This window comes from Lissotriton helveticus, chromosome 7, assembly GCF_964261635.1.
Source record: "Lissotriton helveticus chromosome 7, aLisHel1.1, whole genome shotgun sequence".
Classification (NCBI taxonomy): domain Eukaryota; kingdom Metazoa; phylum Chordata; class Amphibia; order Caudata; family Salamandridae; genus Lissotriton; species Lissotriton helveticus.
In genome coordinates this window covers 1,094,371,372-1,094,396,270 of record NC_136068.1, presented here as the reverse complement: position 1 = coordinate 1,094,396,270, position 24,899 = coordinate 1,094,371,372, and the positions used below count along the sequence as shown (strand labels likewise).

At 46.9% G+C, this 24,899-nt stretch overlaps 1 protein-coding gene across 5 annotated transcripts in view; it reads right to left on the bottom strand.

The window, feature by feature from the left end:
- BAHCC1 (BAH domain and coiled-coil containing 1) overlaps positions 1 to 24,899 on the bottom strand; it is a 557,942-nt gene that overhangs the window by 131,831 nt on the left and 401,212 nt on the right. For all 5 annotated transcript variants that reach the window (XM_078654224.1, XM_078654223.1, XM_078654225.1 and 2 more), the window contains 2 exons: positions 8,500 to 8,622; positions 2,951 to 4,759 (listed from right to left, as the gene is read on the bottom strand). In XM_078654224.1, coding sequence (XP_078510350.1) covers positions 2,951 to 4,759; positions 8,500 to 8,622 — 1,932 coding nt within the window. The remainder of the gene's footprint in view (positions 1 to 2,950; positions 4,760 to 8,499; positions 8,623 to 24,899) is intronic.

Here is a 24,899-nt window from a genome sequence, read left to right as displayed (position 1 = left end):
CCAGAAATAGTCTCCAGGGCTGGAAATGATGCTCCCGAAATGGTCTCCAGGGCTGGCTACGATGCTCTAGAAATGGTCTCCAGGGCTGGATACGATGCTCCAGAAATGGTGTCCATGGCTGGAAACGATGCTCTAGAAATGGTCTTCAGGGCTGGAAATGATTCTCCCGAAATATGTGCTGGATTTGTAAAGCGCACAGCTGCCCGTGAGCGTCCCGGCGCTTGCTTAGGGAACCCGTCCTGGTATTCCCCTGTGAGAAACCCCGGCAGGGTGTCCACAAGGTGAAAGCCAGGCATCCCGCCGCGAGGGGCCGTAGTGGAGATTAAGCAAGCTATTGCCCAGAGTCGCAGAGTGTGACCCCGTGAGTTGAGTAGGCACCAGAGCGAGAATTGTCGAGTCCGTGGAATTTTGGAGCCCGAGACCCGCCGAGGCGGGGAATCGAACCCTGGTCCACGGTCGATCTCAGCTTCCAGGTCTGCCGCCTCTAACCACTGAGCCACGCTTCTCCACTAACGAAATGGTCTCCAGGGCTGGCTACGATGCTCCAGAAATGGTGTCCATGGCTGGAAACGATGCTCCAGAAATGGTCTCCAGGGCTGGAAACGACGCTTCACACCAGGGATCCAGAATTTGAGACATATTCCTGATGTGGCCGCAAAAACTGGAAACAACATACTAAATCGCCCTTCGAAACTGGGCATGAGAAAAGTGATGTCATCGAAGAACTGCTTTTGCTGCTTGCAGTAGAGATAGTGTGACCTAGGCGTGGAGAGGTGCTGTCACGCAGGTCGCAGGCAGGCCCTCGCCTCCGTCCTCACGGCAGGAGCCGCGCTTTCCAGAAGGCAGCACGAGCCCCGTGTTTCCCACAACCATACACCACAAGGTGAACAACATGGCATTGAGACATGAACTCTGCAGAGAGAAAGGTCGGGGACGGGGCAAGCGAGGCCCAGCGAATGCAATCCAGATGTGCTAATCAAGAACAGCCGGCAACGGCCTGCCTCCCACTGCAGCTGAGCCCTGCTTTCAGCACACCCTTGGAGCCTCCCCTCCCCGCCTCAGCTTCTAGGGCAGTCTGTCGAGCAAGAGACCCTCGGCTCGCATCCGCTCGCGATGGTTTCATGTAGAGGGACCGAGGTCTGCTCGCTTACACGAGGGGCCCTCTGCTGTTTGTGGGTCAGGTCTAGCCGGCAGATGACACAGGCGGGCGGATTCCCACGACACCACCAAGCTAAGAGGTTCTGGCCAGAAACAGCCAAATGCAGTTCTACCAGCTGCTGACTGTACCCCAGCTCGACATACTTCCCTCCACTCTCGGTGTTGCTGGTGTTTTGCACAGGTGCATGCCTGACTGGCACAAATCACAGCACGGTTTTCTCACCGAAGGCCTGCGTTTTGTGGGAGTGCCCACGCCACGTTAAGGGAACCGAGGCACTTTATTTTCTAATACACTGGATAACCTCAGGACATTTTCTTCTGAAAGCTGTGAGAATGCTCGTTCCAATCTAACTGTATGAGCCGATTACCACCTCGACTGACTTCAGATCCTTTCCCCTCTTGGAATGTACAGATTTAGGGTGTTCTAATCCGCCCACACATCTCTAGAAGACACCGCCCTCTCTACAGCGCCCACTGCACGTGTCTGCAGTCATGTACAGGGCCGAGGTAACGACCAAACTGGCCTGTAGGCCAATCTGGCAGGCCACGGTGACTAGCACATCTGGATTTCATTTGCTTGGCCTCTGCTTGCCCCACCCCTGGGTGGTTTTTGGCTGTCTTTCGGGTTGTTTTATTGCCTGCTGGGCCGGTTTTTACTGTTGATTTTCCTGATATTTGCCACAAACATTGCCTGCAGCACACACAAATGCCTGCAGTCTCCCATACCTTGCAAAATATCTACACAGAGAGTCTTCACAAGCTCAAAACGGCCCCATTTTGCCTCCTGGGCCACTTGTTTACCTATCTGAGCCACTAATGGGGGCCACACAAATTGTAGTACCTAGGCTTATTTTCTGCCCCAGTCTGACACTGGGGGTGTACAAGAACAATAAAAAACAACACTGATATTCTCTGTAAATTATAGGCATGTCTCTAGCACTCACTGTGACATTACTCGCCTCTAGGCGCTTGAGATTATACAGTGCATGGGTAAATCCTGAGCAGTGCAACCTTCTCAGCCTGCCATACAAGTGTACCTCAAACCTGATCTAGGGACATAGAAAAAGAAGATTTCGTGCTCATTGAATGTGTGCTAGAGATGCAAAGATTGGTCTTATGCCAGCTGAAGTGATCCTCAGAGCATGAAATGTCACCCCCCACCAACTGACGCCCCTCTTTGTTGAAAAAAGGGCAGCAATGCCAATGGGATGGGCGATTACGGGCCACACATGCACCCATAAACATTACTTCTGGGCACAGCCGGTGCCACATTCTGGGATGAGTTTCTAATCATTAGCCATGCACAGGGACAGACCTGATAACAAGTCAAGCTTCCCCCACTAAACCTGCTCCCCTCCCTACTCTACTAGGCCCAAGGTAGATAGGCGATGTGACCTTGATACCACACTCCTGTGGCTCTGCCTCCGCCTATACTCCGGCTGATACTTGGAGAAGAAGTAAATGAAAAAGGAAAGTATTGTGGGAGGATGAGGTGAAGGGAGGAGAATTAAGAGGAAAGGTGTAGGAAAGAAGAAGTCCAAAGAAACTAACTTTCCTAAATTATGTTCCCCATTTCTACCTAGATCAATGTGTGTGACAACCACCCAACAGGAAGTCATTTGCACTCAACTGGAAGTAATATGCACTAGGTAGGAAGTCATATCTGCCTCATGGGAATTACTGCTCACTTCACAGCAGGAAGTAACAGCCTCTAAGTAGTAAACAATGACTTTTGGCGGGAAGAAGCGTGCTTCCATGTATCACAGCCCTGCCATCAAAGGCCATGGTGTACCTTTCATGCCCTGGTTCGTCCTGCTTTGCCGATGGGAGCTGCTGCCATAGGAAGGTTCTTGCCGACTCTGGGTGTCTTTCTGCCGGGCCACCGCCACCGCAATGCCCACTGGCGGCTGCCTCACCTCCCCGTCCCCCTGGGGGGGCTCATTCTCCCGGCTCCGAGCACAGTCCGGCCGCTCCACCTCCTGCTGCCCTTTGCCCCCTTGCATCTTGCCCTCCTGGTGGGCGCAGCTGGCTTTCATGTTGCCAAAGCCTACAAAAGGAGCCTTCTGGCCCACGATAAGTGCTTGGCTGCTGTACTTCAGCAGGTTCTTCATAGCAGACACCTCGTCAGGGGGGGCCTGCATGTCCTGGCTCAGCACAGAGCCTTGAGTCATGAGGGCAGCTTGCTGTAAACTTGTGCTAAAGGGGTCAAGATATGGGTTTTTCCTTTCTTCGCTGATTGAAATTGCTGGGCCTTGGCCCTGCACGGCCCAGGGAGCTAAATGTGGCCCATTGTAGCCCAGAGAACTCAATTCTATTGACTTCCTCTTAGCATCTGAGACACTTCCTGTTTGTTCCATCTCTGGAGGCCGGTGCTGCTGGTGTCGTATCCTAGCAACCTTTTGAGAGCCTTGGCCTTGGGACTCTTTTGGGGGTCGGTCTAAAGTGCAGCAAGATTGGCTAAGCTTGACACAGAGTGCTTCTTGGTGATTGGAGCGCGAGCAGTCCTGCGATGGGGGCATCTCGAAGTAGCCCCCCTTTTCCAGGCAGTTCTTGGCCGGGTGGGGTACATTGGGGTAGGGGCTGTCGGAGGTGGCACTGTTCAGATACTCCAGGTTCTTAAACCTGGCAGCAGCGGCATTAGAAGACCACTCGGCTCGTCGCTCCCCCTTCCCTTCTGCCTTCGGGTGGGGGTAGGAATTGCCATAGACATGATGGGGGTGCGTGTGGGGGTGGTGATGTGTGTGGTGGTGCCCCACAGCCGCCGCCATGTCGTGGCCTCTTTCTTTCGAGTGGTCAGTCCGGTCCCCGTGGCAGGCCTCGGAGGCCATCTGAAATGACTGGCTAGGGTCGCTCAGGTGTCCCACGGAAGGCACAAACGTGGCCCCGCTCATTTTGAGCTCCCTGCCCGCCTTGTCCTGCAGCGAACACATCACTTCCGGATTGGAGCGCAGCTGTAAACAGGGGAATGACCCGGAAGTGCTGTTGAGGGGCGGGGGAATGTTGGGCAGGCTGGAAGGGACGGTGTAGGCCACAGAGTGGTGTAGCATCTGCCGCCGCTCCAGGCACTCGCCATACTGATGCTGAGACGGGTCGTGCGCCTGCTGCTGGGAGAAGTCCTGCTCTTGGCGCATCTTTTCTTTGGCACACCTGTTCTGGCTCATGCTCCCGCCGTGGTGCGGCACGCCGCCAGTGCAGCTGGACAGCATGGCCTTGCCAGGGTCCCCGTTCAAGACCTTCGAGGTCATGAGGCAGGAATTGAGAAGCTTCTTGCGGTGGTTCTCGCAGGAGTTCCTCTGGTGCATGTCCTCCTTGCAGTGCCCGTCCATGCTCATGGGGGCCACGCCCTTGCCCCGGTCCTTGCCGTCCTCATCCGCTGCCTGCCGTTCTTTGGACTCCCCCTTGCCCATTTTCTCCTTGCCCGGCTCCTTGGTGATGACGTAGCGGTCGGAATCCTTGTGGCCTTTCTGCATATGGCTGTTCTCCCGATCTCTGCTGCATGAGCCGATTGGGTGCCCAGGGGCCGCCCGGGCGATGCTGGGGAAGTTGTGATTGGCTGAAAGGAGAGTCGGCTGGGCTGGCAGGTTCCGTAGGTAGAAGTTATCTAAGAGGCAAAAAAGAAGAAAAAAAGAGTTAGAAAGCGGATCCCAGTAGGTCATTAGCATCATAGTGTCTGTTGAGCATCATCTGTGTGGACAAAGGACAGAGTGTGGCAAAAGAGACATTAAGAGACAGGTGAAACACAGAAATGTGGGAGGGACAGTGAGCCAGAAGTGCATGAGAAAGGTAAGGATGGGATAAGGTTAGAGGGGAAGGGAAGGGAATGGAAGGGAAGAAAAGGAGGAAATAAGAAAGGAAGAAACCAGGGAGAGAGCAAGGAAGGAAGACAGGGGAAAGAAATTATTTTCAGAAATTGACCGATACCACATCTAAGTACCTAACTGAGGGAGCCCGAGAACGGTGTCACACACAGGAGGAGCGCTGGCAGATACTAAATGTACAAGAACTGGATAGTCAGCCAGTTCCCCCTCGTTTGCTCAAAAGTTTATTGTGTTACAACAGTTTCTTTGCCATCAAATGATACTAAGTTCTGAATATCGGGTGGTAAATGAGCCGAGAATGTAACAGCGAGGGGAAGAGAAATATGAACTCTGAATCCTTGTCAGGTCTGGGAGTAGAAATGGAGAAAAAAAAACTAAAGCAACCTAAGTGAATCCTGGCTGGCTGCCGGGGGATGATCGCAGCCCCCAGGCTGTGTTTTTACACGTTTCACACCGAACGTGTCACTTCCAAGATGGAGACTGAGCAGCTAGGCCGCTGCCACGTGCACCCCAGATGCTGCCATTCACGTGTTCTCACCCCGAGCAGGGCTATCACGTGGCTCCAGCACCAGTGCAAGCTAGGAGTTTACCCCAAGTGTTCGACTTAAATACGACTACGATTCCCAGAATGCATTAGTGTCACGTGACAGCCCAGTACGGCAGCAGCTGAGAGGGACTCCCGAGCAGCTTGCTCTCTAAGGTTCACACAGTCCTTTCGGTAAGTAACCGCTCCAGCTCTCCTGTGGGGGGCGCAGCACTCGCGGAAGTCGGCCACTTTGGTTACCAGCTGCAGGCCGAGGAGGGACTGCAGCAACATTTGCATTTCCCTTTCAGACACTAAATCTAGGGTTACCAGATGGCGCCATGAGATGACGAGACCAGGGGCACCGTGCTCCAATCCGGAGCTTTCATTCTACAAACCATTATCAGATGGCACCTTAAACCCATCGAAGGGAAATAGGCGTGGGCGCGGAGAATGCATGAAGCTGTGAAACGCAAGACAGGGCGCCACCAGTGAGATTAGGGATGTATGTGGTATTTGTAACGCGCAGGATCCAACCACTCGTCTCGGACCCCCCAGGACAGCCCCCGTCCCGATTATAATCCTCCCGGTTTGCAGAGGCCCGGGGCTTCCCTCTCTCTGATACTGTGCTGATGCTGGGACGCCGCGCGCCACCTGAAGTGCGCCATTCAACAGGAGCCGGTCAGCTGGCTTCAACAAACGCGCACGCTCACACGTCCACGACCCTCTCTTGCACCTGTGCAAAACAGAGAGAGGCTAACGCTGACCACCGAGTGCCATGCATCCAGGCCCATATTTATCAATGTTTTGCGTCGCGTGAGCCAAGCACAGGGGTGCAAATGCAATGCAAAACCTCAGTGAGACGTATCGTTACACTGCCCCAGGGAGGCATTCCCACGTGTTCCCACACATCCACCCATGGATTTTTGCACATTCCCAGATTTACCATTAGTGGTAGACCTGAGAATGCGTCAAAATGCTACGCCTCCCAAGGTGAGGCGTAAAGAGGAGAAATATCTTTGTTTCTCCTCGTTTTTTTCCTCTTTCTAGGTGTGCTGCATGGAAAATGCCTCTCAGGATTATTTTTGTGCAGGGGGGTGGCCCTTCCTGCACTAAAACAGTCTTGCCTGCAATGCCGGTACCCTTTCACCATGACGTAAGGGTACCTGTGTTGCCGCTGGGCAGCCAAAAGTCCGCTTGTGCCGGGAGAGGACAGGAATGTGCGGTATAATGGTAAATCCGGAGCATTCCTGCCCTTTCCCGCATTGCAGCATGGAGGCTTGCAGCACAGCACTGCACTGCAAGAAAGAATGATGAATCTGGCACTAAGTATTTAAGAGAAGTCACGGAGCGCAGGGGAAGTCCCTCGGCCTCTCTCTGAGCTTAACTCTAGCAAGGGCGATGAGGGAATGAGAGTGAGGTGTGTCTTTTTTAAATAAAATAATGTCTTTTTGTGTTTAGTATAATAGCATTTAAACATGCTGTGCACAATTCTAAGAATTGTGTTAATAGTGAAAAGGGGTCTCTGAATCCTTTCCTTTTAGCTACTGATGGGAATGAAAATAAGTCACATTTCAGATTTATGTGCATCTCTTCATCTCTGACACACCACACACACATATGTTTGCTAATCCTGTTTGTTTATCCAGACCTGTTGTATTTATTCTTTTTTAGGTTGTGGCATTTGCGACTTCGATAATGTAAATAAAAGACTACAAACCATGTAATTCAAAGAAGCCCAGACTGAATGTGCCATCCCTGTGACATGGCACAACTTGCAACCTCCTCTCTCCCATGGGCTAGACAAAACTTTCTGAACTGGCACGAAGGGCAAAGCTATTCACACATCAAAGATCTGTCATTTGTAGGCACTTTCTAAAATTCGTATTCTCTGCAGGATTGGTGTGGGGGAGATATTCTTATCTTTGCCCAGGGCCAGCAGTTTGTTAGCACAATCCAGCCTAATCCTGCATGCCCACTTGTTTACTATTTTAAAACAATTATACAAAAGAAAAAATGGTCAGTCCAATCACTCAATCACACAGCATGTTGTGAACCACTTCAAGGACTGGCCCCTTCAAGGACTGGCCGTCCTTGACGTGGTTTACAGCATGCTGTGTTTTTAGCATTGGGCAGGCTCACGGTTCGGATTAAAAGTGACAAGGATGTGTTTGAGTCTAGATCCATTTTATTAGAGACTTCTTAGGTCTTATTTTTCACGGGTCTTTATTGTTTGTCTTTTTTCAACACCTTTCCTTCACTGGACACAATCCTTCTTTCATTTGAGAAAGTTATCGATGATGACAAAAATGTGGGCAAGCTGGTGAGAACCTACCAGTAGCTCCTCTGGTGGTGCGCAAGTGAGATACCTTCTCATTTTTCTACACATTTTTGCTTTGTAGCACACATACACCTAAACAGAGGGGGTATGCTGTGTGACTGAGTGATCGGACCGACCATGTTTTCTATTGTGTAATTTGAGAAAGAGCCTACTAATGCCAGATCTTTGATGTATGAATAAATGATTGATTGGAGGGTGATCTGGCACGTTTTTGCCCTCTACTGCTCCTTATTGAAAGCACGAAGGGCAAAGCCTCTGATTATTCTCATTTCTAGTATATTGTACAGAACCATGAGATGTGCCAGTGTAGTCCTTCTTCTGTGTCAGTGAATGCTGTTTTCCGTCTGTGACCATGATTGACCACATATAGTCCTACTTCTGTGTCTGTTACCAGTCCCGAATTTTGGTTTTGAAAATGTGTTCGCCCAACCCTAAGTGACGTCATATGCTAACTCCTTAAACGTTAGTCTTGAATTAAGTAAAGACGCTGTGTAGCGTCGTGGAGATGGTAGTTTGTCATTTGAAAAGTATTACTTACAATGCTATCGGTTAAGGTCCTAATTTGTGGACATTTTGAGATTCTCTACTCACTCACCACCCAAACTCAGCCCCTGCTGCGCTCACATCCCCGGAGCCCCTGCGCGCAGATCAACACTTGCCTTTTTGGGATTCATAGAATCTATGCTGTCCATACAGGACGTTGCTGTTGCTATGGTGATCCAGGTGGCTCATGGGGATGAAGGTGGAGGCCAGACCTCCGGAAAATCTTGGATACCCGGGAGCTGAAAAATAAAGAAAAACACGTTTACATGGTTAAAAAAACAGCTCCCTTTTCACAAAACACGCAAATGACACCTTTTACAGAGGCGACGAGCGAGTCCACACGTATGAACCAACTCGGGGTAGTGAACCCATGTGGAACCCTTTGCTAATGCAGCGGGCAACACTCCACATGGACCATCAGTCACTTAATACTGGAATTCACCACAGAACCAAGGAGGCGCCATCATCACACGCCACAGCTCAGGGCACACCGTTCTGGACAACGTCGGTGACTTCACAAGTAGCGTAATTTATGATATTATAACATAGGTCTCCCTCAACTTTTTTAAAGAGAGTAAAGCCTGCAGGAAGGTCGTGCACTAGGAAAGTCGAGCACAGGGTTAAATAAATCATGGCGCGTGCCGCGGTCCATTCAGTCCGAAAAAAAGAGGGCCCTTTACAGCATTCTGGCATTAGTTTGAAAACGTCTAACTCGTGGACATGACGCCTTATCTGTGAAGAACGGATTTACAAAAACCGAGTAATATGAACAAACATGCAAAACCTAAAACTTAATATCACAATATTCATAACAACCCAGGACTGCTTTCACCAACTTGGACATATCACCAGACACCCCTGTAATGCATCATGGGAACCTGATGCATGTACAATCCTTTCACCTGCTCCCTGAGGAAGAGATGTATTGACCGCAGCCTCGTGACCTTGTATCAATCTGTGACGACTTGGAGTGCGATAGTTCAATGTTTTTGTTGAATGCACAAAGCAGGCAGATTCCGAAACCTTGTAACATGCAGTAGGTCTTCAGTGGATTGATTATAACAGCAACATTTTTTAGGGTATCTATGGGCCACATGCATCAAAGTCTGCATTTGTGATTCCTAATTTGCGAATATTGAGAAATTGCAATTTAAGAATCGCAAATGCTTATGCATGTAGGAATTTGGAAAAAAATTGGATATTCCTACACATTCCTTATTTGCGACTCGCAAATTGTGAATCACAAATAAGGAATGGCTTCCCATTCATTCCCATGGGCCTGGAGGCCCATAGGAATGAATGGGAATTGCAAGCACAATTTGCGAGTACCAAATAGGTGTGCGCAAATTGCGCATGCAATTTCAAGTGTGCAAGGGGGCCAAAAGGACACCCTGATGCACCCCTGAAATTGCATTGTGATCACATGTTGCACACACACTTGCCCCAACGGCATGAATGTGTGCAACATGGACCTTTGAAAAATGCTCTTTGGTGCATTTTTCACAGTTCTTGCAAATTACCACCAACTTGCAATTGATGGTAATTTGTGTTTCTTAATTGCAAAATCGCAATTGTTTTGTTTGTTAATGCATTGCATTTAGGGAATCGCAAATTGCGATTCCCTAAATGCAATCACAAATTAAATAATCGCAAATTTAGCAATTACTTAAATTTCGATTTTTGCATTTGGGATGATGCATCTCAAATGCAAAAATACTGGTCACAAAGGGACTGGTATTTTCAATGATGCATGTGGCCCTATGTTCATTAAAAATACAAAGTCAAATTATAGAAGAATGTCGCATGCATAGAAAACGAATACGCGGATACGATAACTGACTGCAGGGTCAGTTTGTACCATGCAATATGCGTCCTAGAGGGTGTAAATGGGTGGTGGGGGAGGAGACACCCTTACTAGACAAAATTGGGGCCAAGAGGCTCTATTATCATTTACCCTGCTCCCAGGTCACTGCGTGTTGATCTGTGCCGCCATCTTGTGGCCAGGATTGGAAACCCGTTCTATGAGCTGAAAAAAACAATGTCTCGGTGCTGAAAGAGACGTTTTATGGCATGGGCAAAGTGGGCTCTGGCCAAGGACCGCAGCCTTTCAGGGGCCTCCCTGATAGATCCCTCTCTGTTCCCCACACACTCCTACCCTAATGACCTTCAATGATTCTTAAACATTGATTGTCTTAAATACCACTTTCTTTTGGTTTATTTTTGATAGGGATGATGTGTGGGACTCTTTAGAATATGCCCCTTGGGACCGGTATTTTCGCATTTGGGATGCATCATCCCAAATGCAAAAATCGCAATTTAAGTAATCACAACATTTGTGATTACTTAAATTGTGATTGCATTTAAGGAATGGCAAATTCCGATTCCTTAAATGCAATGCATTAACAAGTAAAATGTTGTGATTTCGCAAATAGGAATCGCAAATTACCATCATTCACAAGTTGATGGTAATTTGCGATTTCTTTGAAAACTGCACTAAAGTGCATTTTTCAAAGTTCCATGTTACACACACACATGCCCCAAGGGCATGTGTGTGCGCAACATGTGGATACATTGAAATTTCAGGGGTGCAACAGGGTGTCCTTTTGGCACCCTTGCACCCTTAAAATTGCATGCGCAATTTGCGAGTACCTATTGGGTACTCGCAAATTGCGCATGCAATTCCCATTCATTCCTATGGGCCTTCAGGCCCATAGGAATGAATGGGAAGCAATACCCTAATTGCGACTCGCAAATTGTGAGTCGCAATTAAGGAATGTGTAGGAATCACAACATCTTTTGTGATTCCTACATGCATAGGTAATAGCAATTCTTTAATTGCTATTCCTTAAAAATCGCAATTAAAGAATCGCTATTGACTATTTTGATGCATGTGCACCAGAATTATTTATGGATTAGGAATTCTTTGTTATGATACGGAAGACTCATTTAAAATTATACACAATTGACGGGTTGCACATGGTTTCAGAATCTTTCTCTGATCTGGTCTTGGTGCAGATACTTTTGGGCTTCTGATACAGGCAAAGTCAGTTTGCTTCATTCGCTATATAAGGGAAACAAAAGGGATGAATCTGCCCTGTTTTTGCACGATTGCTAAATTTCTGTATTATGATGTAACACGCTTTTTAAGTTAAAAAAAATTTACAAATGTTGTATTTATAGGATTTCCTGCGGTGAGAGTCCACTGCGAGCAGACCACAGTAGACAGGGATGAGTATGTTTGTCACCTCCCAAATCTCTGGGTTTGGTCTCAAGTCCCGGGTTTATGATCTAATTTTAAAGCCTCAAAGACAATCAATTTTCTAAATCTCACCCACATTTCCTCCAAATTCACATAGCAATTGATCAATTTTCTATCGAAGATTCGTCTCTACAGCATTCTAAGCCTCTTAAAGAATGTTTGAATGGAAATTATATATAAATATGGCATATACATTGTCACAAGCTGCATATATGTGGGGTTGGCTCTCAATTTTTAGAAGCTGATTTGAAGTTTCTACATGACCCACCCAAGCACTGTGGCCATTCATTCTTCTGCGTTTACACACAGAGAATCTCAGAATAATTCAGTAAAACCAAATGTTTCCAGGTAGGGGAACCTGGTTCAGTAAGAATCAGAATGTAGAGAGAGAGAGAGAGAGAGAGAGAGAGAAGGAGATGAGACAAGGTTAAATAAAGAGAAGATAGGGCACAGAACAGAAATAAAGTGATCCAAGATGAAGAAACGAGGAGGGGTGGGAAAAGGAGTAAAGAGATTTAAGAGAGAGGGAAAGGAAGGAAAAATAAAAGTCAGTACAAATGAGAGCAGGAGGTAAAAGAAGAGGGGGCATGAGATAGGAAAGGTGAGTGAGAAAATGGAGGGTAGGGGGTGAGACAGAAATAGAGAAAAGGGGGCGGGAGACAGTGAGAGAAGAGGAGGTGAGCAACAAAGAGAGAGAGGAGAAGTGAAGGGAGAGAGAAGAGAGTGAAAAAGAGGAGAGGATAAAACTCAGAAAGAGTGAGAGGAGGTATAGCAGACAAGAATGGAAGAGGGTGAGTGACAGAGAAAAACACGAGAGGGGGAGAAGGCGAGAAAGAGAGGAGGTGACAGAAAAGAGAAAGCGCATAAGATGAGAAAGCGAAATAGATTTCCAAGGAAGGAAGCAAACAATGGGGAAATGGCACAAAGCATGAAAAGGAGGCAGGGGAGAACAGTTCGTAAAAAAAACAAGAATAAAAAGAGCAGCGCTGAAAGAAAAAGAAAGCAAAAGAAAATTTGGAAGGAAGAAAGAAATACAAAGAACAAAAGCAAATAACTAAAAGTCGGCCGAAGATTTGAAATACTCGAATAAAGGAGAAGGAGAGCAATAGAGATTCAACTTCAGAGCATAAAGATACATGTCAGGTCACCTGGCAGACAAAGGCCGGCTCATCGCAGAAAGCTCTCTTTTTATCGCAGGCGGAGTAATCTTGGCAATGTAGGGGCATGACTGATATTAAAGCCCGGCGCTGTCCTTGGGGAATACAAGGGCTCCTTCCTATCTCTGCGCTCACGTCACCGCCCGTGCCCCCGACGAGGCCCGAGACACTGGCTCCTTTCACGGGCACGCAGCTGTGGCGCTCACGGGCACAGAGAGATTATGTGCACTTTTACCCACTGGCACACATGCACAGTTGAGCCTGCCTGGAGCCACAGAAGTGGCACTGTCGACTGTTGCCCAGGGATACACAGCTGGGAAGCTGTGCACAGGCGCCACGAACCACGTTCTGTGCATTACACAAGGAAGGAGAAGGCATGTTTTCTGCAATTGCACCAATAGCCACACTCTCCATCGCTGGGCACGTGCACCCGTGGGCATGGCAGCCACATACGTGGCTGTGCTTATGCATACCTGGTTTCCTGCGTACCTGCGCTCATTGGCTCGTGCAGGTTCCTGCCTCCGACTCCCAAGGCACGCAGACGGCGTAGGCTTTTCAGTGAGCCTGGAATGACCTCTGGCATGCCACGACCCACCTCTCTGTGCACAGGCTCTCGTCTGCACTGTACCACTCTACTGCATTGGGCTTTCAAATGGGCGTGGCCAAATTAATTATGGGCGTGGCTTAAAAACACCAGCAAAAAATCTATGCTTAGCAGAGTTTGCCGCCCGACTTTTGCTATTTATGTCTTTGCATCCAGATATAGGATACAAGAAACATCATACCTACAGCAAATTAGGCCTATTGGCTTTGTCAATGGTTGTTAGTTGCTTAAGATAAATAAGCAGCAAGTATGGCTTGTATAGAATATTGAAAACGCTTCCACTTAAAGCCCTGGTGACATCACGACAATGTTGTTGCACCTGAGTTTCAGAAAGAGAAGGGAAATCCGGAGACAATGTCTCTCTTTTAAGGATTTCCCTTCCCCTACAACGCTCACCTGGCATGACGTCATGCCATAACTTCTCCACTAGTGAGAAGTGAGCAGTGTGAGCACCCGCACGTTGATGTGCCTGCTGTCACTGCAGTACGGACAAAAACGGGCCGCCTGTGCCAGGGCACAAAACAAAGCCCGATAGAGACCCGTTTCGAGGCCTCCTTTAAGAAACTGCCGGTGCTCAGACCCGGTGAGACCCGGCCCACTTCAAGCCCTGATCTGCTGCATGCCTGGTAGAATGCGTGCCTGTGCGGAAAGTGTGAGGTGACCGGTATTAAGACCCGAGGGGCGCTCGTGCGCTGTTCCTGGGTACGTGGCAAAACGCGCAGGTGCGTTTATAGCGCCGCTTTTTAGGTCTCGCTGTCAATGCGCATGCGCATTGAGCTTGCGAGACTATGGGGGCTTAAACAGACTTTAACCAACTTGCAAGTCGATGGCGATTCCTTGCAGTGCCCGAGAAATTCAAGCTCAATGCGCAAGCGCATTGACATTAAAAGCGCGTGCACATGCCACCAGCCGCCTGCCTTGCATTACACATCAAAGGCAGCCCAGCCTCCCTCCCGCAGCCCCTGCTGCTTCACACCCTCATCGCAGCCTGCCGGATCAAAGGCTTTCACGGCCGGCCGGCCGTGCTTTCAGTTTCATGCCGGATCAAAGGCTTTCACGGCCGGCCGGCCGTGCTTTCAGTTTCCCGGCCTGTCTCCTTATTTAACTTGTTGAGTATACAGACACTATTGCTGCAACCCAGCTGGCATCTACAGCTTTAAATGTTTAAGGCTGTTGTGTTCCCTTCTCAATAATTTGCCTGTGTTTTGAGCCTAGGGCTTCGGCACAGGAAGCTGTGCAAAAGCTGTCTTAGTTGGTCCTCCTCTGCTGTTCTCCAGGGTATTGGATTTGTGTACAACTACTCTTGGGCCACGGACAGCTGTAAAGATAAATCTCACAAGGGAACCCAGCTCCCCTCGGATATCGCATGTACCTGTTCCTGGAGTAGATTTCTTGATCCGTTTCCGGCTATGTTCATTTGATGCAGCACACAATCGGCATTGTGTCTTCCTCAGCGACATTGAGTGTAAGCAGTGCTTAATTTGAGCCCGTGGTTTCCGGTGCTCGGTACCAGCATTCAGTTATCAAAACGTGCACTTTAGACCGTATTACACACGGTTCGCACTTTTAGGCGTGTTGTGGTCAGGGGTGATGCTGGTATGACATGCGCAGGACAGGCATGGTCTGGGGGTGGTGCATGCAGCCGTGGCATGACAGGTCTCTGTTTACTTTTTTTTCGTTTTCTAATTAAACACTGAGTGCAGGATTCCATCGAGCATGTCACTGAGTTTCAAATCCAAGGAAAACATGTATATACAAATGAAAGAAGGAAGGACTCTGTTCTGCACATTGCCGGGTTATTCAAGAGATTATTCAGTCGAAGTTATTTTGAGAATTGTGATTGGAATCCGAAAATATGTGTAACCAACCCCGCTCTAAAGTCAAATAATCACCTTATAAATGCAAAAAATGTCTAATACACCTTAGAGCAATTTCCTCAGCATAGGTTTCTTTTTAGCCTTAATTGCCATGCATGCAGTTTATTCTGCGTGTGTGCTGAGTCTTGGGTAAAAAAACGATTGTCTTTTAATTAAAGGTCGTCCATTAATCTTCCGTCACGACATAGCACCAGTTATGTGTGTTCCATTGAAATTCGAGCTGTATGAGGAAGTTATTATGACTTTGTGGCGTTGGAGAACGTTCAGTAAGCCATTTGGTAAATTTAAACGGCACCCTTTAAGCTGTTCTGTTCATGAACCTCGCAGGGCCCCCTGTGAACCATAAATCTACTCCCTGGGGCATTTTATTTCCTGAAAAGTTCGCCCACAAATGTGATTGCTGTGGCAACCCGAGCCCAACGCCTGAGCCGAAAAGTAACCCCCCCCCTGTTTGTGTACGCCCATCCATAAAGCTGCGAACTGGAGCCCCTTCTTGCTAAAGAGCTGCACAATTAGTAATACGTTTAATTGCACTGCTCACCGAAACTCATTTTTGGGGTCACTTTTAGGGCGATTGTCTTTCCCTTTGTCAGCCTTCACAGTGCTAATGGGCTGTGCCACGGGTAAAGCTCCTTTGTCACTTCCACTGTTCATCAACACCCCCTACGTTGCGTGACTGCTCCTGGAAGTGCAGGTAAGAGCAGTTTAACCGCTTCCTAGCAGCTTACCATGGACGCCTAGTTTAGGTTATGTTTTATTATCCTGCTAAAAGGCTTTGTTATAACAATGGCTGTGTGCTTATGTTGTTCTATGTCTTATGTTCCATGTCTTCGTTTAATATTAAATTACCTGAATTGTTGAACGTACACTCAATAGTGAATTCATTTACTGCTCTAGGTCTGACTAGTTAAAACATTAAATCTAATCTCGGCCTTTTGGGCTCTGGAGCCTCATTGAGACGCGTCGTTGTCGTGTGAATTTTTGTATTGGCTACCTATTGCATTTTATGTTCACAACAGTTTACACTATTTGGGTAGGTTTTCAAATGAAACCAGCGTAATGTATTTCTGCAGTGTTCGGCTAACCAGTTTATTACATTGTTGCTGTTATTTCAACTCAAAATATTGAGTGTATAGCACACACCACAAACCCAGGTGTTGCCTTAGGTAGAAAGTGCAAGATACCTTGGTGGGTTAAACGCTCGCTGCTGACATCTGCTGCAGCCTACACGTCTTAAGTTTGCATCTTAATTTGGTCAGATAACCCATCCGTCCAAATGAAATATTCGATTGGGTAATAGTAACACCAGTTATTTATATTGCTTCAAGGTGATCAATGTGTAGGGCAGAGCGCTATATAAAAGTTATTGACGCTGTCTTTCAATGTGCAACCAATCTGACCTTTGTTTCCTTTTTTCCTTGCTCCTAGTTATTTACAAAAGTTTAAGCTATTGCCATTAGAAATTACAATAACTTTTATTTAAGTATTAATTTATTAAAAACATTAAAAGACATTGTTATTTGTTTTATCAATACATGTAAGTCACGTAAATATAACACATTGCATTACAAATGCTATCGGTGTCACATTTGCGAAAGTTATAACTATTGGCATTGTAAATGACAAAGCTATTAATTTAGCTATTTTCCAAACCAACACAAATAAAAAAAATGTCATTTACAAGACAAATAGCTCAAACTTTCCTAATGCGAGACCTATTGCATTTCCAATGCTTGTTTCTTATGCACCTCCATGGGCTCGGCCCTCGGGGTTAGAACTTTCTCATGCTTAGCCTTCATATTCAACAATCAACATGTTGGTGTTTCTGGAGACCGTGATCGCCTTCGAAGCCTCACTTCTACTCGGCACTGCCTGACTGTCAATGGCGCATAGATCACACAGGGGCGGGGGCCATAGCCACACTTTCACTACATACAAAATCTGTGTATTGCTAGTACAGATCCACACACGTGTATCTGTATGTCAACAAATGTTGTGGAACGTGTGCAGCCAGGCCTTTCATTCTGAAAATACAGAACGCCTGCCACAGAAGGCCAGTGACTGCTAGGAGGTTATTAAAGAACGCTAAGGGGTGCATCTTTATAGCACCACGCGCCCTTCATAGGCTTCAAGGTGCTTGAAATGGAGTAGATGACCACAAGTAGAATCCTGGCTAGCTAGAGCTGAAAAGAGGACCTGGAGTATTCCACGCCAAGACAAGTCTGCAGTAGATCATGTTCTGCCCAAAACACAGATGCACTATTTCCCATCAGCTTTTTACTTCCCACAAAGTTTGGAATCTTGCAAATTGTTTGCATGTTTTGCATCTCTTCTCGATTTTCCAGGCAGGAACCAAGCAGACAGAAGCTGCAGAAAGGGAGGAGGGTTGGGATCGAGGCACCAGGGCCTTGGGGCGCCCGTCAACGTATGAGGGTAGGTAACACTGCTGTTTCTTATTCTCACGTTCTCTTCCACCTATCCCCCCCGTCTCTCTATTTCCTTTACCCATCCCGCCTCTCCCTTTATCACATCTTCTCGCCCTCTCTTCTCCTTCTCTCTAGCCTCACCTTTATTTCTCTATGGCAGTGCTGCCCAGCTCTTCCTATTCCTTGCTACTTTCTTCTCTCCCTCTGTTTGTTCTCCTCTCTTGTCCTGGGCTGCCTCTCCTCTCCCTTTCCTGGCTTTACCTTCAACTCCCCCCTCTGTTCCTGTCTCCTCTCTCCCGTTTCGTTGTCCCTTCAGCCCCCTCTGGTTTATCCTTCGCAGCACATTTGGGGCTGACTGTTGTGTTTTCGTTATTTTCTTTTCTAAAAATGTGCTGAGGCTTTTCTTGTGGTTTTAGTACAAGTCATTGCAAAAGACAGCTGGTTGCCAAGCATGTGATGTGCACATGTGAGAGCCACACACAGCTCAGCAGGGCACTTAACTGACATGCAAGTACCCCTTCCCTGCTATGTACCCCGCCCGCAAGCAGCCCCGTGGCTAAACTACCCCCCTGCACCTCAGCAGAGGCCCCCACCTCACAGCCTTTATCGAGACAAGGAAGAGACATATTCGCCTTTTTAATGAAATAGTTTAAAAAAGTAATCATTTGCCATGTAAATCAGATTAATATAGAAGTATAAATACACAAGTAGGTCGGCAGCTCTGCGGAAACATCTCTAAGTGATCCGCACCACGCACTCTTCTCTCTCTTTCATCACCCTCTCTGCCCTCTCTCTGTGGCGTCGCGTCTTCTGCCACGTGAACTCTACCCAAACACCTCTACCAACCCCGCAGCGCCTCCTCAGAATCTGGCTCTCACTGCACTTGGCTCCACAAATTCACCTCTACCAGAACTTGGATTAACACCATTCCTTGCTTCCAGGCTGGCATAAAAAGCTCTTCCGAAGCACCTCTACCATGCAGCACCACCCTATCCTGCTGCCGAGACACAGCTCTGCCGCAGCGCTTCCACCTTAACCTGCAGCGCCCACTCCTACACGCTTTCCTAGTGGGGTACTCGTCCTGTACACCCTAACTCCGACAGGACAGCCCTCTGGAAACCCAGTGGTAGGTCTGCACATTTATTTCTGGTGCATCCAAAGGGAGTAGCAAGCTTACCATGGGGGACCACAAACCCCAGCTACTCCTCAACACTGCCTGGAGCATCCTCTGCGCTGCCACTGGAGGCAGGACCAGTGCCAGCATCATAACAATGCTGAGCATTGGATAGGAATTTAGCACATTTTTTCCAGGACCACTTGGAATCGCCCCCAGTACCACCACAAGTAATGGCAAGAGGTAACATTGTTCAAAATATGTTAATCAGGCTCTGTCCTAGGGAATTTTTTTGTTATAAATCAAACATTTTAACACAGAGGACCAGAAACAATGCTCCAGTTGGTAAGTTTTAAAGACCACTTCATGTGGTGGAGAAAGAAGGCTCTCCTTGAGGAACGTTTGGTGAAGAAACTGTCAGATGGTGCAGCCATTGCATAACAGAAGTAGAAGTAGCTGAAGCCAAGCATTCTTCTATCCCCAGTAAAGATTGGGGGGTAAGCCATATTGTTTCAGAAGTAATTTTTATTTTTTTATTTTTATAAAGGGGCCATTATCCTACATCACTCGATGTATAGCACATGGCACATTAAAAAAAATCCCCTGTTGAATGGGCAGCCAATGAAAAGATCATCTTCAAGAAAGAGGTGAAGAGAATCCTTCTGGCCAAGTTCTCCTGAACATTACAGGGACTGGAACGGAGTCTCTGCATCGCGCTGTATCTCTGATCACCCTGCCCTTTGGCACTATCCTACTACCTAGAGGGGCACTACTACCCTACTCTCGTCCTATCGACCATTATATGCTACTCTTTGTTGGATCTATATTACTTGTTTACCTGACTGTATTTTGATAGGTTTTGATATGTTTCTGTACATTATTGTTATCCTCTATGTTTAGTGACTACTATATTACTCCCATTATCCTGTTTACCTGACTGTATTTTGATAGGTTTTGATATGTTTCTGTACATTATTGTTATCCTCTATGTTTAGTGACTAATATATTGCTCCCATTATCTTGTTCATTCCTGTTGCCCTTGCCCCTGTCTCTGTGAAGCGCTCTGATATCTGTAAGGATCTTGTTCGCGCTATATAAAACTTTGAATAAATAAATAAATTAATAAATCCTGCTCCAGAGACATGGTCAAATGCCCTAAATAATTTAACCAAGCAAAGGGTGGATTTCTGCACCAGCCGCAGTCTGTTCAGGTTCTTCTATGGAAAACCGAGATATAGAGCATTCAATTAGTCCAGCCGAGAGAGAATACACGCTCACCACTCTACTAAATGCACAGGTTTTGGTAGATGTGCACATGTATAAAATAGACTGCACATGCGGGGACACAAAATGGTTGAAAACAAGGGGGCAGGGAGAGAGGAAGAAGGGTGGGGACACATCACACACTGACTGTGCAGGACAAAGGCCTCAGATAGCAGCCGAGACATCTACAGACCACATTCCTAGCTTATCAGGATTTAGCTTCCAGGTGCCAAGGTTATTGTTTCTAAATTCTTTAATTAAATTCGTCAGATGCTCATATGCCTTAAAGAAAGAGGCAATCTTCTTATCCCTGGGAGGACTTGAAGGTCAGAGCCAGAGGCTAAATTGAGAGGCGAAGGAGGACTAACCAACAGAGGGAGGTTAGAGTGGACTGGACCTAAAACGGGGAGCAGGGGAGATTTGGCTGATCCTACTTCCACATGAATGTTATGATCTTGATACAGAGGATATCATCAAATCAGGCACAGGAGCTCTGTATATCTTTTCTACAGTATGACCGAGGTCTTAATAATTTTGGACAATGTGGGCTGATGATGATTTTCAGGGAGCGGGTACAGGACCTGTACATCGATTCTTGTACGTTTACATTTGTACATACATCTCACATATAGGAGAGATTGTGGCTTTTTATGACCACTTCATTTAAAATTGGATTCTCTCTTTTTATCTGTCTTTCTAGGGGTCTTTCGATCTTCTGTGTCTTGGGTATAGAAACCGGTTACACAATTAGGGCTTACCTTCGAATCATGAGGGGTGTGCGATATAAGAAAAGCAGCATGAAGGCCAATTTGTGATAGTTAAAATTGAAATAGAATCTATGGAGCATCTGTTGGTTAAATTAGATTTTCCAAACAGACCACAATATTCGTTTCTAGTTAGCTGAGAGCTACATAATAATTATAAATATATCATTATATTCTAACACATAAGAATTATAGCAAGAGTTATTTCAATATCACTTGAGCCTGCTGTAGACATGCCCAAAAATTGAAATAAGTTGATGTTGATATGTATTCTTGAGCACACGAATGCCAATTGGGTCTTGGTGCTAGTATGACCTACTGGGCCATATTTAGAAGTTGTATAGCACATCAAGAACCCATATGAGTAGACTGCCATTTCCGGTCATGCCCTAGTGTTGTTAAAAGACTGAAAAGCAAACTAATAAACGTGAAGTTCTCATGAAGTGGATACTAAACACAAACTTGCTGGAAATTGCTCAATTTTTGCAGTAGGAAATAGGTACCTCCTGAAACGCTGGAGTTTCAGCAGATAATATTTCAGTATTCTAGGATCTTTTGTAAGTACATCCAAGAGGATGGGTAACAAGTTTTGGTAAGGCTATGAAAAAATAAAAAAAACTTTCTATGGCGAGGCAAGGAGGTCTCCTCTCTCGGCTGAGACTGTCGAGATGGAGCCTGCCAAACACACACTCAGTGTTTGCCCTGCTGATGAGAGCAGTGGGCTTTAAATTTGCACCGGGCAGGCTGAACAAGCAGATTCGAAGGAGACTGGAGAGGCTGGGCAAACAGCAAGGGAGCATATGGACAACCAGGGCAGATGTGTAGATTAAGGCTGGATGGCCTAGAGATAGTGGAGAGAGGGAGCGTGCAGATAGGCACTGCCCAGGAAGGGTGATATGAGACAACAGACTGGTAATCAGGCCAAGGGGAAGAGTAATGCTGAGTCCTGCAGATCACAATTAATATGTCTAACAAACACAGCAAAAGAGAAAGTCAAGAGTTATTTTATTCAATAGATCATAAAACACACATTGAGAAAGGCAACAGGCTTCACCTTTGAAAGGTGCAACCCGACCTTTTGGTAGTGTCAATGCTTTTTGCTGAACCTGAGCTTTTAATTTACATTCAAAGATGGTGGTCTCCAATCTTGGGAGTGGTTAATTACCAAACTGACTGAAAGTGTGCAATGGAGAAAGTAGCAGATTTGATTATACAAATACAAATGCTTAAAATCTAGATTTCTAGTTCCATTACTGTGTGGGTTGTACACCAAGACACAAAGAGATTAGGTGTAGAGCCACAACTTTGGAGAAGACTACACTTTTCAAGCATACAACAGAACAGAAAAGTGGCATGCAACGTTGCACTCAAACTATATATACATAAAAAAGAAACATCCTAGTTTAAATTGACCTGAATATACCTACACATACTTTACATAAGATTAGAGAATATTGACCAAAAGGGTTTATAAAGGAGAGTTCTAGGAACTCAAACATTCACACTGTGTTTCACAGCTGATCTGCAATGATAGCTGCTACCTTTAGGGTGAGAAGGGTTTTGACAGGATGAGGTGTCTGTTTCTCTATAGCACTCTCAAGGCATTCAGATGTTTACAGCTGTTTGTTGAGTTCTTGCCCTTGACTGCAAAGACAGTGTTCCTGTGAGTGTTCCCCTCTTCCCAAATAGTGTTTACCTCAACACTGAATCATCTAATGGAATATTTAAGATAAAAAAACATATTAAACTTTATGAAGTACATCAGGGTTTCCCTCGGAGTTCAGAAATACATGCTTTTATTGTCTCTGTTCATCTTATCTGCCTCTTCCTGGTCTCAATGATGTCACTGTTTCGTGATCTAAGCAAATTAGTTAAACATTATAGCATCTCAACCTATAAGTACAGCTTTTAAAAAAGAGAAGCTATGGCTAGCTATAACAAAGTGCACAATCAGGGGACTAAATATTTCATAGAAGGGTTCAGAATCCTAGGAATTAATAGTTAGCAGTTTCTTCAAGTAGTTGTCGTTATGCCACAGGATTAAAGCTAGCCTGGGTGATGAGAGGTGATACCCCGAAACAGATCCCAGGATGCTTGTTTTAGGGTCCAGGAAAAACTTGGCCTTACAGTTACGGCTGGACTGTTCCCATGGGGAGCAGGGTCAAGGCTGATTTGCATATGGATGGGTCCAAACTAGGGTGGCATGGCGAGCAAAAAAACAATGGATTTAACCCAGAATTGTGACTGGGTGTGACAATGTTCAGCAGTCCGTCATCATCTTTTTTTGTATTACGTTTGTACTACCATTCATACATTCCAGATCACCCCTGGACAAAAAATTAAGCCTCACCGCACTATTCCAAACTTTGATGTTTGAAACACATTATTTCCAAAGAGGACTGTGGCTACTAAAATTCCCTCAGCACTATAGAAACAATGTTTTGACGTGGACAAGGAAATGTATTGTTAGCAATGTACGAAAAAGACAAGTAAAGTGCACATGGGCTGCGGCCTTTAACGAAGGAAATGTGCCCAGGTGTGCAAGAGTCCTAGTGAGCATGAGCATGTACCAGCTGGAAGTGACATTGTTCTCCACTATTTAAGTACACATGAATAATAAACTTGGATTTGGTGTCATTGCCTCTTCATTAACAGGTGTGTGCCCTAGGATCCACCCTCTACGTGAGGTAATGGTAGATTCCACACTACAGAGAGAGGGAATGCATGTGTTCCCTGCAGATGCGGAACATCTGGAATATCCACACCAGTCGTCCACAAGTCGCTCTCTGCACTTACTATATGTCAATCTGCCCTCGAGACCACACTTAAACATACCACAGCACACAAAAGATACCTGTAAAAGAACCGAGATTTGCTGAGCAGCTGAGCAAAAAGTTGTCGGCAGCAGACTTGGGGGATGCTTCTTAGCACTCGGTTCAAACCCACCTCTGAAATGGCAATCTGGGAGAAATGGAATTCCAGCGCTGGCCACGTCATAGCGCTTTTTTTTATTGCTAGTGGGACTGGCGGGAGACAACGCAGATGGAGTGAGGAAAGATGGAGGGGTGGGCAACACAGCAAAGGAGGGTGTGGAAAAACTCTAAGACAGAAGCAGCACTGGCCACGTCATAGCGTTTCTTTTTAGGTCTCGGCTAGCGTAGGCTGCGCACATGCGCAGTCTCGCTGGCGAGATTTAATGTCTCTGAGTAGCGAGGGTAAACCCCTAAACGGCGGCCAGCCATTGGAGAAGAGGTCTCAGTGATGTCATTCTTTCCATTTAAGCCCCGTCTTTTTCAGATTGAGGGGTGTGTTTTTTCCGTTTCTTTCTCTCCTCTTTCCATTGGCTGGAATGTAAACAACAAGCCAAAAACACGCCAGTTGTTTACATTCCAGCCAATGGAGAAGAGGGGAGAAAGAAAAACACGACCCCCAGTCTGAAAAGGTCGGGGCTTACAGATGCAGCCTGGCTCGAGGCAGGTCACTCAGGGAAGAAGCGCCGTCGGCGGCAGGAATTCACCCTCAGGCCATTACAGTGGCCCGTTGCATCCTCGCTCCACTGCTGCGCTCGAGTGTGGGCGCATGGCGGATTCAGACCCTTCGTTGCGACAAGAGCCCTCGAGTGTAGGCGCTGGGTGGCCGGAGTGAGAGGAACAAGCGCCGCAGCCGCACGATCCTCAGCAGGGCCCGGCGGCCTCCCATTCACACCGCCCTCCCCCAGCCCTCGCCCTCACTCTCAAACCTGAGAGTCGGAGGCGCCGCTTCTTCTCACAGACACAGAGGGGCGGAGTCGGGCGGGGGAGGAGGGGAGCCAAGAGCGCAGAGCCGGGCAGAGAGGACGAGTCTGCAGCGTGAGCATTTTTTTTGCAGAGGAAAGGGAAGTAAGTGCACTGACTTAGCAAGGATTCTATTGGCCCCAGTGCAGCCAAATGCAGCCTATTGGGGAGATAGTAAAAATACAGCAATGATCGTAGTGCAGTGGGCCCCGGTGCCACTGCACCCACTTTACCAATGGTAGTGCACATCTGTCGTAAGTGACGATTGCGTCGCTTGAC